This window comes from Artemia sp. Qi Xiang Cuo, chromosome 18 (assembly GCF_049724085.1).
Source record: "Artemia sp. Qi Xiang Cuo chromosome 18, ASM4972408v1, whole genome shotgun sequence".
In the NCBI taxonomy this organism is placed as follows: domain Eukaryota; kingdom Metazoa; phylum Arthropoda; class Branchiopoda; order Anostraca; family Artemiidae; genus Artemia; species Artemia sp. Qi Xiang Cuo.
In genome coordinates this window covers 22,105,461-22,118,358 of record NC_142811.1, presented here as the reverse complement: position 1 = coordinate 22,118,358, position 12,898 = coordinate 22,105,461, and the positions used below count along the sequence as shown (strand labels likewise).

The 12,898-nt window shown below is 33.0% G+C and overlaps 1 protein-coding gene across 1 annotated transcript in view; it reads right to left on the bottom strand.

Annotated features, from left to right (window-relative positions):
• The window catches only part of LOC148941329 (transcription initiation factor TFIID subunit 5-like), a 279,459-nt gene that overhangs the window by 254,802 nt on the left and 11,759 nt on the right, over positions 1-12,898 (bottom strand). Inside the window, 5 exon segments of the mRNA XM_089104692.1 lie at positions 1,355-1,518; positions 1,521-1,625; positions 1,628-2,007; positions 5,407-5,477; positions 5,479-5,876. Of these exon segments, the coding sequence (XP_088960818.1) occupies positions 1,355-1,518; positions 1,521-1,625; positions 1,628-2,007; positions 5,407-5,477; positions 5,479-5,823 (1,065 nt within the window). The 5' untranslated portion in view covers positions 5,824-5,876.

Sequence of the window (12,898 nt, the reverse complement as noted above, 5' to 3'; positions counted from 1 at the left end):
AGGAAAATTTTTTTTTTCGTTTTAAGCTTGATTGTCATATTCAATTTAAGCATTACTCGCTTTAAGATTTATTTATTAATTTCTATTATTACCTGTTGTATGTTTTTTGCTATGACTGTTTATTAAATTTCTGTTCGCTTTGCGTTTCATTTATTCTTTAATAGTAATTTCTGATCGTTTTGAATTTTAATTTTAAAAGGTATTTGTATCTGCTGAGCTTAAGTTTAAAATGACTTTTATTTTTCTTTTAAAAACTTATTTTTTGGAAAGTTTTTTTTAATTAATAAATAATAAAACATTGGAGCCGTATGGCCTTTACTATAGGCAACGCTGTAATTAAAAATCTATTTTAGTATTTTTGCTTTGTTTTTTTGTTGTTGTTTTTTTTTCGTTTAATTTGGTATTACTTCTGCACAATGGCTGAGTTAAATGACTGTCTCTCATTTTGATTCTGAAAAGGACATGTCAGGATTAGTCTGTAGACAAGTTCGGAGTAAAGCCATCTTGACAGTTTTAGGACTCTAGACTAGCTTTAGAATTGGTATCATAGCTTGAAATTCACTGTTGTACAGAGACCAAATTTCCAGAGTTCATATTATGTCTTATTCTGTTTTCATTTCGAATAATACTAAAGCATATTTCTTACAATTTAAGATTATGTATTACTCACTATTGGCATTATAGCAGGCTAGACCAAAGTGCTGCCCGATAAATCAATCCAATATTTCTGTATGTTGTTCAATGATTCTGCAGTAATTAAAAAAATATTTAATTTGACACTTATGTTTTTAACATAATTTTAATTGTATACTAAAAGTTACTGATGTCAGAACTGGTGTAAGACTATGAAAAGCTTTATAGATTAGTTTATTGTTGTCTGGCTAAATACTCACTTTTGACTCCCAAATCAATATTCCTGTTTTTATGCTTGACTTTTGTGTTTTCAGTAAAGCACTAGTTTTCTATAATCCTAGAAACATAATTAGTTGGTTTATTCGTACTAGTTTTATTGATATATATATTAGATAGCCTGTGAAGTAATAATTTTTGTCCGTTTTAAGTTTCAACTTCGCTCTTTACTTCCCTCGGAAAAACTTTGGTTTTTAAATTAATCGTTAACTCAGAGACGACCAAACATTGTTTTATGTATACTAAATGGATACCAGATGTATGACGTATACCGAATTGAAACCATGTTAGAAAGATAAACGTAGTAGTTTAATGTGGATTTCAATCAGTGTCCTTGAGCAAAACCTGTCATCGCAAATAGCTTGAAAGCCATATTCAATTCGCTTTAATATAATGAAAACACAATGATTCGTTGCGGGGTTGCTAATATAAATTTAAGTCTTACCTTTAAGCTGGAATCGGAAAATCCGGCGGCAATCAAACTGGAATCTTCAGCAATTTCTATGCATGTAACAATTTCACTCGAGTTCATCATTGTATAAAAGCAAATTGATGGTAGGTTATCTGCACCAATTGCCACTCTCTTTTCAGCCTCCCTCGCCGCTCTTTTTTCTCAGCAACATAAAATTCTCTCAACTCTGGCAAGGGTATCCTACAATTAGGTGGAGCATTTGGATAATTACGAGATTTCTTTCCATAGAGTGAATCTTTTTTTATCTTCTTTTTTTTGGTTTTTCCCCTTCAGGGGCAAGTTCACCATTTTCATTATCCTCAATTTCTATTGATGTATATTGAATATCTGGCTCACGAAGAAGTCCATAAAACACTTTGGCTTTGTTTTCAGCAGAAGACGACTCTCCAATTCGAGAGCCAATTAAAGAGTCAACTGTCTCCTTGCTCCGAGGTAAACCATCATGAATATCTATTTGTATATGATCACGGATTGTTGTTGAAACAGCTTTATTTGTTGGATCGGACAAAAATCTTTTTAAAGACGAATATACATCTTTTGACATGCGAATTGTGTAATCTGCATTTTTCATTGAATCAACAAATTCATTGCCGTATAGCTGATCGTTTCGAATGACATTTTTTGCCGTATTATATCTTCCTGTAAAATAGAAATAATCAATTTGTCCCTCTATGAACTTAGATTAAATTGTGCATAGACAAATGTACCTGACTTTTTGTTGTTTAATTTTTTTTTAACACAAATTAAGGGACATAGTTTTGAGGTTGCTATTCCAAAAACCATGCCACTTTTTTTCCTTTTTTTACAAGAAAAGCAATTAATTTCATTCGATGAAATTAATATTACCCAATTTTACAAATTGAAAAATTACAAATTTAGTTCCCAACCATTTGATTTTTTTTTAATTGCGACCTGCGAGACTCAAAATTGAATGTGGCGCATGTCATCTAATCAAAATTGGAAGTGGGATTCAACGAATATACAAACTAATTTATACCAACCAAATTTCGTATTAGATGAATCAGTTCTTCCACTATCTTTTTATTTTACGGGGTTTCCCCGAAACTCTCTGAAAGAAAATTGGGTTCCCCAAAATCCACATAAAAACCAACAGTCTGTGTTTTGGGTTAACTTTCGTGTATTCACGGATACTGATTTTCGGGGAGATTACGAAGTGCCCGAAATTCTTTAGGAGAAATTAGTAAAAACCATACAAAATTTAGAGATAATGAAAACAACGATATAAATATACGTATTGGTTAAATAGAATCGTAATCAAATAAAAATTTGCTTAATCGTAAGTTTTTCCAGAGATATTTCATACTTGTTTTCCACCTTGAAATTTATTATAATTCAAGTCCAACAGCCTATTTTGGCAAAATATTTAACACGACATAAAATAAAATTAAAAATGGATTAATAAATTAGGAATAAAAACTATTCAATGGAAAAAGCTGAATTAGAAGAAATTAGACCTAAAATTCACTTTTTCGCAGAACAAAAAAGGGAAAACATATAAAGAGTCGCTGAAAATGGAGGAGCTTTGACTGCAATCTCCCAGTTACCTTAACTTTCAGAATATGAGACTCAACAGTCTTCCTTATTTTGAATCTTTTACTCTCTTCTATTGGAAAAGGAGCTCTACCAATGATAACCATCTACCCATGACAGGGAACCCCACCTATGTTCGACTGTCCGTCCATATGAGCTGATAAAATCATGCAAGAACCAAAAAATTAAAACATGACACTAAATGAAATGCTGAAATGCCAAAATGACGAAAAAAGCAAACCTAAAAACCCCGAAATCTGAATAATTCCGCTTAAATTATAGGCTTTGAAGGAGTTTCATATGTAAGCAAATAAAGCTCGGGTCCAGAAGTTTACTCAAACAAGAACAACAGTGATTCAATTCACGGGGAGGTGTTAGACGGAATTTCGTAAACCTGGTCATCTATACGTCTACTCAAAGGGATTGGCATATCTCAACCATGCATGATGTGAGGTAAAAGCTAGTCCCCTAGTTCTGATTTTGTCCAGCACATTTCAACCTCTACTGGGGATACGGGGAAAAGGAGAGGATTCATCAATCTTCCTCATCAGGACCGCTGCCCAAAGAGATTGTCTAATCCTGACAAAATCTTTTTGGCAGTAAGAATAAATACCTTGATAATACTTTTCAGAGATCAGAACCTGACAGATCAATTTAATTTCAAAAGTGTTAATTGATACATCTTTCAATCGATCAAACAGGATTATGGAACCAGCCCTTTAAAGATGGTTCTGTGACCTTTTAAAAAAATCGGTTGTGGTCTAAACCAGTCCAAAAAATTTTGGGTCTTGTTCCATGGTAAAATTGCTTTGCTACATTTAATTCTTCTTAAAAATATTTGTTTTCATATAAAACATGTTCAATATCTCTTCCTGGGAGGTAGGAATTCCGGCAAAGAGGAAATTAGGTGGGCCTTTATCTAAAAAGAAAATAATTTGAAACAAATTTCCTACTTTTTACTGGTAACAATTGTCCGCCATCCTTCTTGAATCAAATCGATCAGATGATATCCAGGGAGCCTGTATCCTACAACATATAGCAGCACTGACATTCCGATTCATGGGAAAAACTATTTACGGGGAAGTATGCTCCATTATAAGCTATGAGCTCTGCTGTCTAACTCTACTTTATTCCCTTATAGCTAAGACAGAAGAATCGTAAAGAATAGAGAAACGAGGATAATAACAGCCAGTCAAAAATAAAGAAGAGGACTATGCAAATATTTCGGTCAAGACCTCCGCCTGACCGTCTTCATTGCAAACAATAAAAAAAAATCCAGATAAAAATCCAGAGGATAAAATAAAAACCAAACCTTAAAACAAACATTGAACCTAAAATAGGAAAGACCCTTTCAAAGCAATGGTGAAAGGGTAACTGAATAAAAAAATAAAAAATTGAATGGCATTTCAAAATTGCTCACCAGGCATGGTGTTACCAGAGATTCTATTAGGTTGCAAAATTTGATTGTGTGTAAGGATATAAAAACGATCAGAATTAGTAAGTTCATTATAAATGGGGCTTAGACAGGTTACTCCAGTATCTCTATTGAGAGCAACCTTTTGGTGAATATAATCTTGTCATGATTGGCCAGTGTGGTCTCAGAAATTATTTCTCCCTTATAGCTGGACTTATGATGAAAATCATGTTTATTAGCATTAGTAAGCAACTTAGAAATCAAGTTCCGGATACCCTTTGGAAATCCCTATCACGTATAATTCTATTCTATAAACATGAGGGTAGACTGGGGATCAGTACATCTTTCGATTTCAGATGATAAGTAACAAACAACTGTAAGCTCATGGACAGGACCAGCCTCCTGAATAAATGACTCGTACAATTCATGAACCCCTTCGTCTTCATAGTTCTTTTACAGTCAAATCAATTTTTTATATGACAAACTAAAGAATTCACAAACAAAAATAACGTCACCCTGAATTTTAATAAACAAAAATAGCATCATTGTTTTTCTCTGGGCCAGAGTTAATCCAGGCCTGCTAGTTCTGCGCTATGCCTACCCGGTATTGTGTACCTGGCAAAATATTGTCTACCAGCATGATAAGCATTTGTTCTTTTTCTGTTTCAATAAAAGTGGGCTTTTCAGTCGAGACTATTCAGCCCATATATGCAACCATAAATGATTGCATATATGCAAACATTTATCCAAATATCTTCTTCTTCTTTGGTGGTGGCGTTTACTATTAGAAAGATATAAAACTTAATAAAACACGTATGTAAACCTTCTTTTAGCTTTTAAAGTGGAGCCTTTTAGTTTCATGAATATTGTACATGAGGTTGGTCAATCGCTCTCTTACTTTTCACCCTAGTAATGAGTTGAATATTTGTGAATAAGATGATGGAGCTCAATAATTTAGCCAACTAAATTAATTTAAATAATTTAATAATTTAGATGTTCCTATAATTCGTAATATATATTTTAAACAAAACAAGAAGCCGAAAAATTAGGAAGAACATATTTTCTTACCTGAAACCAGTCTTCTTGTTCAACAGAAAACTTGTCTATAAACTGCTTAGCAATGTCTTCATTACCGCTTTAAAACAAGCTGCAAGTACATGTGAATAAAGACAGGAAATCTCACCAGCGACATTTCAGGACGGTAGCTATCCAAAGCTTGATCAATGTATTTGGAAAAGCTTTTGTATGAATCAATATATGTTTTTGGGTCACTACCAGTAGTTATGGGCAAGGACTGAAACCCGCCAATAGTCCCATCTGCTTCATTTTCTGACAGACCAGTTTCTTTACGAAGTAAGTCTTCTGTAGCTCTTAAATCCCTTTTCCTCAGGTAATTTAAAACAAACATAAGCGATTTCTTATCATCATCAGGAACATTTCTTTGATTAGATGGATCATTGCCCTCAATTGAAGCCATAGTGGTCAACTTTATTCCTGGTAAGCTGTACTGCAAATTGTAAAGGGCGGATTCTAAAAAAGATTCAAACAATAATCATGGCGGTAAACAATCAAAGCTTTTATATGTTATTAGTGGGACTAGAAGGACGGAGGGGGGGGGACAGACGCTTCATTCAAAATTTTAAATTGCATATTTGAAGATGTTACAATCACACAGTAAAAAAATTCACAGATAGAGGAAAGGCAACATGCTTCTACAAAGTTTTTTATACAAAAACATCCGGATTTCTATTGTTCTCACATTTCTTCTCAAAGCGGCTGAGACAATCCTTCAGAAGAAAGTCAAAATTTCCCTCGTAAGTCATTGAACACTCTCTGGGGAAACAATATTACCTTAAGTCAATTAAGTATTGAAGGACTGTACTAATTAATGTTGTTCTCTGGCAGGTTGAAATTTTGTATTTTTCAAAGCTTTTGATTGCAACCAGATAAATGATCTGTTTGTAGCATTACTTAAAACAAAATCGTCCTAATTTAGAAAAAACAGAAAATTCTTGAAACAAACTATCTATGCTAAAATGCTGCTAAAGTTTGCTGCCAACATTAATTGAGAATATAGCGAATATTGTTCTGACCTTTGGGGAGATCTAAACGCGTTTCTAGTGACTTAACAGGGAAAGCAGATGCCAGAAAAGTAAGATTTCTTATAAAACTAAAAGGATTCCTTCGCACCAGTTTTATAGGGGAACTTCCACCATGTATAGTGTGATCTATTACACATAGTTAGGAAAATCTGTATTTGAGTGGCTTAGTAGCAAAATGGACTTGCTCCATAAAAAACGTACACAGTCAAGATTCCAGGGGGTACAGGAGATTCTCTATGGCCAACAGGGGGAATTTTGAATCATTCCACAAATGACTCTACAACTGACTTTCAATACATTTGAAAGGAACAGATATCAAAGGAAGACAGAATTGATAAAAAATTTATTACACATTAGACTAATGAAATCAAATTCATTACTTAGATATGCCTAAGATTTACTTTAAATTTAGGAAGTAAGCAGCAATGTTTAGTTTTATTTCGTTAGAATTACTTTGTGATTTAATTGGTCTAGAGATGTATTTTTACAGAGATTTCAATTCAGAGACATTTCAGACAAAAATGGAATAAAAATTAAAAACAGTAGGCCATATAAGAAAAAGAAGACAAGGAAGGTTGGTCAGTATCTAATTTTATATGTTAAAAATTTATTTTATACGCAAATGAAACCCCAGATTTTAGGAGGTTTGAGGTGGTAGACCTGCTTTTATTTGTGGTGATTCATGCTCATTTTAAATTTTATTTGATTATTCATTTTAATTTTTATTTGATTATTCATTTTAATTTTTGTTTTAATTTTTTCACTCATTTTATTTCAGTTTGTCTCAAATTTTGACGCGGTTCTACTTTTCATTGAAAAAAAGATTTTTTTTCTCTCTCTCTCTTTTTTTAACTAACTTGAGTCGAGAGTAACATTACAACTTTTACAGAACGGAATATATCTTATGTAGAAACTGGGCTGAATCCATCTCCATCTCAATCCCCTACACTTTGCCCTAAAATTTGACTTTTATACTTAATGCTTCAAGAATGAATAATCTAACACAAAATCAATGTGATATAAATTTTTATATTTTTATCATACTGCTTTGGGAATGGCTAAGTTATTTCCATTGTCATTAATTAATGAAATTTTAATTCAACTGTTTTGTGATGCAATCAGAAAAGAAAATACACGTAGTTACCAATTGTTTTTTGTTTTTGTTTTGTTTTCCTGTATAATGCTTTCAGTAAAACACTACTACAGTTTTAGAGCAAAAGGCAGGAGGTTCAGGGAGTTTCAGCCTCCCTTGTAATAGGTCAATGTATGTTGGTTAAGTTTTAAGTAAACTTTTAACTTCAAAAACTTGTTTTTTAAAACCCTATAGCATAAAATGACAAATTTACAGTCAATAAAATATACTATATGTACTGCAATTGAGTAGATTGGATGGAATGGCTGATATTGGAATGGATTTATTTGAGCCAGTAGGAATGTCAACATTCAAAGAGAAATTTTAATCTGCCAGTTGTAAGAGCATATGGGTCATGATTGTCTCAACTTGTTGTGGTATATACAATAAATGACTGTTTTATCACAGTCACTTTGTCTCGAATAACTTTAAGAAACTTTTCTCAAAAAAAGAAGTTTTTAAAAGAAAAGCAAAAAAATGCAGTAAAACAAAGACAATCAGAAATAAAGTCAAATAATATTTCAAGTGTAAAACGACCATAAACCATTATCAATAAAAAAACGAACCCCAAAACAAACGGAAATTACAATAAATACCCATGTTAAACTAAAAACGAGCAGATGCCACCAGAAAGAGGAGTAGGATTAATGCCCCCTGTGCCTTCTAAGGACCAAAACATAATTTGCCTTTACTGAAAATAATTTTATTAAGTTGAAACTTTCAGTGCATGTTGAGTTACATCAAAACATAGTGTACACTTCCAGGTTGTCAAAAGGATGTAACTTCAATGTCTCTAGTACAGCTAAGGATACTCAGTTGAAGCTTTCAGGAAGAGTTGAAGGAAATATTGAACTAAATTATATGACACTAAGTACATCCAGGTTGCCAAAAAGGCATATCTACAATATCACAAGAATTTATAAGGGTATTAAGATGAAACTTTCACTTAAAGGTGAGGAGGGTGCTGAACAAACTCAAAAGTCACTTTGTGCCTCCAAGTGGTCCAAAGGTCACATCTTCCAAATACCAGCATGGCTAAGGGCATTGAATTGAAACTTGCAGGGCATACTGAGGGAGATGTTGAACAAAACCCAAAGACAATATGCTCATCTATGTTGCAAAAATGGCTTATCTGCAATATTTCAAGAGCCACTAAGGGGTACTAATTGAAGTTTTCGCTGCATGTTGAGATAAATCAGGAAACACTATGTGCTTCCAGGTTGTCAAAAGGGCGTTTCAGCAAAATCTCAGGAACAGCTAAGGGTACTAAACTGATACTTTCAGGGAATTTTGAAAACTATTTTGAACTAAATCCTAAGACACTTTGTGCACCCAGTTGTCAAAAGGACATGTCTGCAATAAAGAAAGAAAAACGAGCAAAAATGGGGTTTTTATAGGCCAAATCAAAATACTGAAAAAACACAACAAAGCGAATATTTCGAGAAGACAAACGCCCCTCTTCTTCAGCGCGAAACAAAATAATGTATCCAAGGAAAGTACCGAAGAAAAGAACAACAAAAAACAAACACGGAAAGTCAATGTGAAAAGAACCAAAAAACCCAAGAAAAAACCAAAAACTTAAAAGATGAATAAAATTCAATAAAAGCCAAAAATTATAAGAATTAAAAATACCTAACAACCATAAAAGCGAGTTATTCGCCAATATCCGCGATTTACAGAAAATCCAAAAAATTATGAACTGCCATCGACGGATACTAGTGAACAACTGAGAAAGAAAAGAAAACAATTCAATCTCTCAAAAACAAAACGAGCCAGCAATTAAATAAGTTGGAGAACTTTGTCATCTGATTTCGGATTGTAATTATTGCATTTCTTGCAGACACCCTTTGAGACCTAAGGGATTGTTCACGTGTTTGATTACACTTTTGCTCGTTTTTCTTTCTTTATGTGATGTCAGGCCAATGTGGTTTAAGAAACTATCTATGTCTGCAATATCCCAGAAACTTCTATGGGTACTAAGTTGAAACTTTCAGAGTATAGTCAGTGCTGAACAGAAATGAAAGACACTATATGCATCATACAGTAGTCATAAAAAGGGGACATTGTAATGTCTCAGGAATGGCTAAGGGTACTAAGTTGAAAATTTCAGGCAAGAGCGGATCCAGGATTTTTGTTTGGTGGGGGGTTACTCGATTTTTTTCCCGTTTTTCTGGTAAGGTTTTGTCTTTACAGGTATTTTTAGACTAATTTTCGACTCTGCCAAAAAGTTTGGGGGGGGGGGTGTTCAAACCGGATAACCCTCCCCCCCTTGGATACGTCCTTGTTTTCAGGGTATATCAAATGGGAGAGAAAGGGACAATAAGTGAATTATAGCTTCAAAAATGGCACAGCCGATATGCAATAACTCAGGAATAGCTAAGGATATTAAGTTAAACTTTTCATGGGAAGTATAAGTAGGCCTATATAACAAAACACTATGCATCCAGGTTCTCAAATGGGCATATCTCCAATATCTCAGACATAACTAAGTGCATTAGCTAAAACCTTCAGGGAATGCAGAGGGGGATTTTGAACTAAATCCAAAGAAGCTATATGTATCCAGGTTGTCAAAATAGCATGTCTACAATATCTCAGGAACGGCTAAGGGTATAAATTAAGAGCTTAAGGGACACAGCTAAAAATAAAAGGAAATATTGGATGGAGAGATCAAGTACATTTTAAGTTTTGACTTGGGGGACCAAAGAAAGCTCACCAAGAACGAAAAACGAAAAAATGTGGTTGCATTGACCTTTAGTGTGAAATGTTCTTGTCTGTGCTGATTTGATTAAAATTCCTGGCCATAAAGACAACTCAGTTAAGGTTTCAGAGCAAAGGAAAAAATATGGTTGCTTTTATCTTTGATGTCCTAATTTATTTTTCTTTTTTTAACAGAACTTTTTTAATAGATGAACTCAAAATGCATTTATTTAAACTGATAAACATCTAAAACAAAATACAACACAATAAATTTCTTATAATGAAAATGGTCCATATATATTTGTCTACACTCAAGGTTATACCATGGGGCTCAGAATGGCTTCAGCCTTATAGAAGCCCAAAAATTATGGAGATTCTCAATCTGCTTATTTGAATAATATTTGCTATAAGCATGAACTTGGGAACAAGGCTGTGTTCAAGGTTTAGCTGACGTTTTTTAGCAGCATACTCCTGGGAACAATTGTGTGCTAAATCTGAATTGCCTACAGAATTGTCATTTTTATTAGCTTGGTTCAAGAGCCTGCAATAGAGTAAGAAGCCACATTTTACGTACAGCCCTGCTCTAAACACAAATATAGCCACTACAGATAGTAAATAAAAATCGTTTTACTGCAGCACTGGTAAAAATAATGCAACCAAATTTCCAAAATCTTTCGAACTTTACAGATCAAGATTTAACAAAGGCACGAGGGTCAAAACGCGTTCCTTTGCACTTTAGATTTATTTCTGAATTCTGCAAGTTCATGAAAGACCAATACCTTTTAGAGCAGAAGGAGTGGAAGTGGATATGTCAAAAGACATTCAAGAGACATAATTCAAATTCTGGATCCATTCCAAAAGATTTCATTTCCCTAAATCATCTACATTGTAAGATATAAAAGTCATGTCATCTGGAACTTAACCCATTAAAACTGGGGGGGGGAATAGGAACAAAAATCTTCCAATAATCAAGAAAAGTAACAATAATTTTGTATTGTTACTTTTGTAATGTTACCTTTTTGTACTGAAAAAAAGGAATATAAGCAAGGTATAGAAGACATAGAAATATTAATTAAAGAGGAGTGAAATGGAGGCAATGGATAAAAATACCAAGGATTTTGAAGATCCAGCGAAAATGAAATAATAGTAAGATATGGTATTGGCATGTTTAAAAATTGGGAGAACAAGGAAAGTTAGTGACAAGGAAAATGTTAAAGAGAGATGAGTAGTTTATTTTGAGAATGTTTCATACTGGGATAAATTTGTGAGAAACAATCCAGAAAAGAATGAAATTTTTTTGACAATTTGGAGGTGAAGGAAGATTTATTTCGTAAGGAGGAATTAGAGACAGGACTAAAAGCCTTAAATAATCATAAGGTCTAAGGTGCTGATAGTATGGTAATGATTTTTAAAAATATGGTAGCTGCAAAGTTAGAGATAAAAGTGAAGACTATAAATGAGATTTTTGAAAAAGAAGAAATACTTAGTGACTTCAGTTAACTTTAATTAAATCCTTTTATAAAAAAGAGTTGATAAGATTGAATGTGGTAATTGTAGAGGGAGTAGCTTCATTTCTGTAGGAAGCAAATCATTTAACATGATAACAATTATTAGATTAAGAAATGCTATAGATAAAGTTTAAAGAGATGAACAGCGTGGATTAAGGAAAGGGAGAGGAAGCATTGGCCAAATTTTTACTCCTTGATTAAGTGACTGAATCATCATACTCCTTTAGTCCTCAACTTTATCAATCAGGAAAAGGTATTTGATTCATCTGATAAAAAAGCTTTAGTGAAGGTCCTCTCCTTGTATTGTATACTAAATAACTACATTAATGTCACTAGTACTATGTATAAGAATGGTAGGAACTGAAGTTAGTAGCTTGTTTGGCGCTGAGTCAGGAGTTAAGCAGGGTTATGTTATATCCCTGTTTATATGGATGAATTAAAAAAAAACCTTTTTCACAAAATAAGCTTTTCAAAGAAAAGTAAAGAACTCCATTCAACAAAAATGAGCAAAAATAAAATAAAATAATCTACCAAGCATGAAATTACTACAAATCAGCATCTATAAATAAATGAAACCCAAAACGAACAGAAATTACATTAAACAACCTAGTCAAACTCAAAACGAGCAGAAATTAACATGAGTAGGGTTTAAAACCCCTATGCCTTCCCAAGGCCATAACATAATTTGCACTTTTACTGAAAAAAATACAAATGAATGTGCAATGTCAGTTTAATATACATATAATGATATTTATTAATCAAAATGTTAATATTATTTGATTTATTAAAATTATAAAAGTAAAAATATGTATATTTTTTTCAGTAAAGTGTAAATTATGTTCTGGCCTTGGGAATGTATAGGGGTTTTGAGCCTTACTCATGTAAGTTTCTGCTCGTTTTGAGTTCGACTCGGTTATTTATTGTAATTTCTGTTCGCTTTGGATTTCATTTATTTATCAATGAATTTATCAACGCTTGGTAGATTATTTGATTTTATTTTGTTTCATTTCTGGTTTAATGGAGTTCTTTACTTTTCTTTGAAAAAATTATTTTGTGGAAACAGTTTTTATAATTAATTAACTAAAAGGAAGAAGTCAGCCTGGCCTTGTCCTA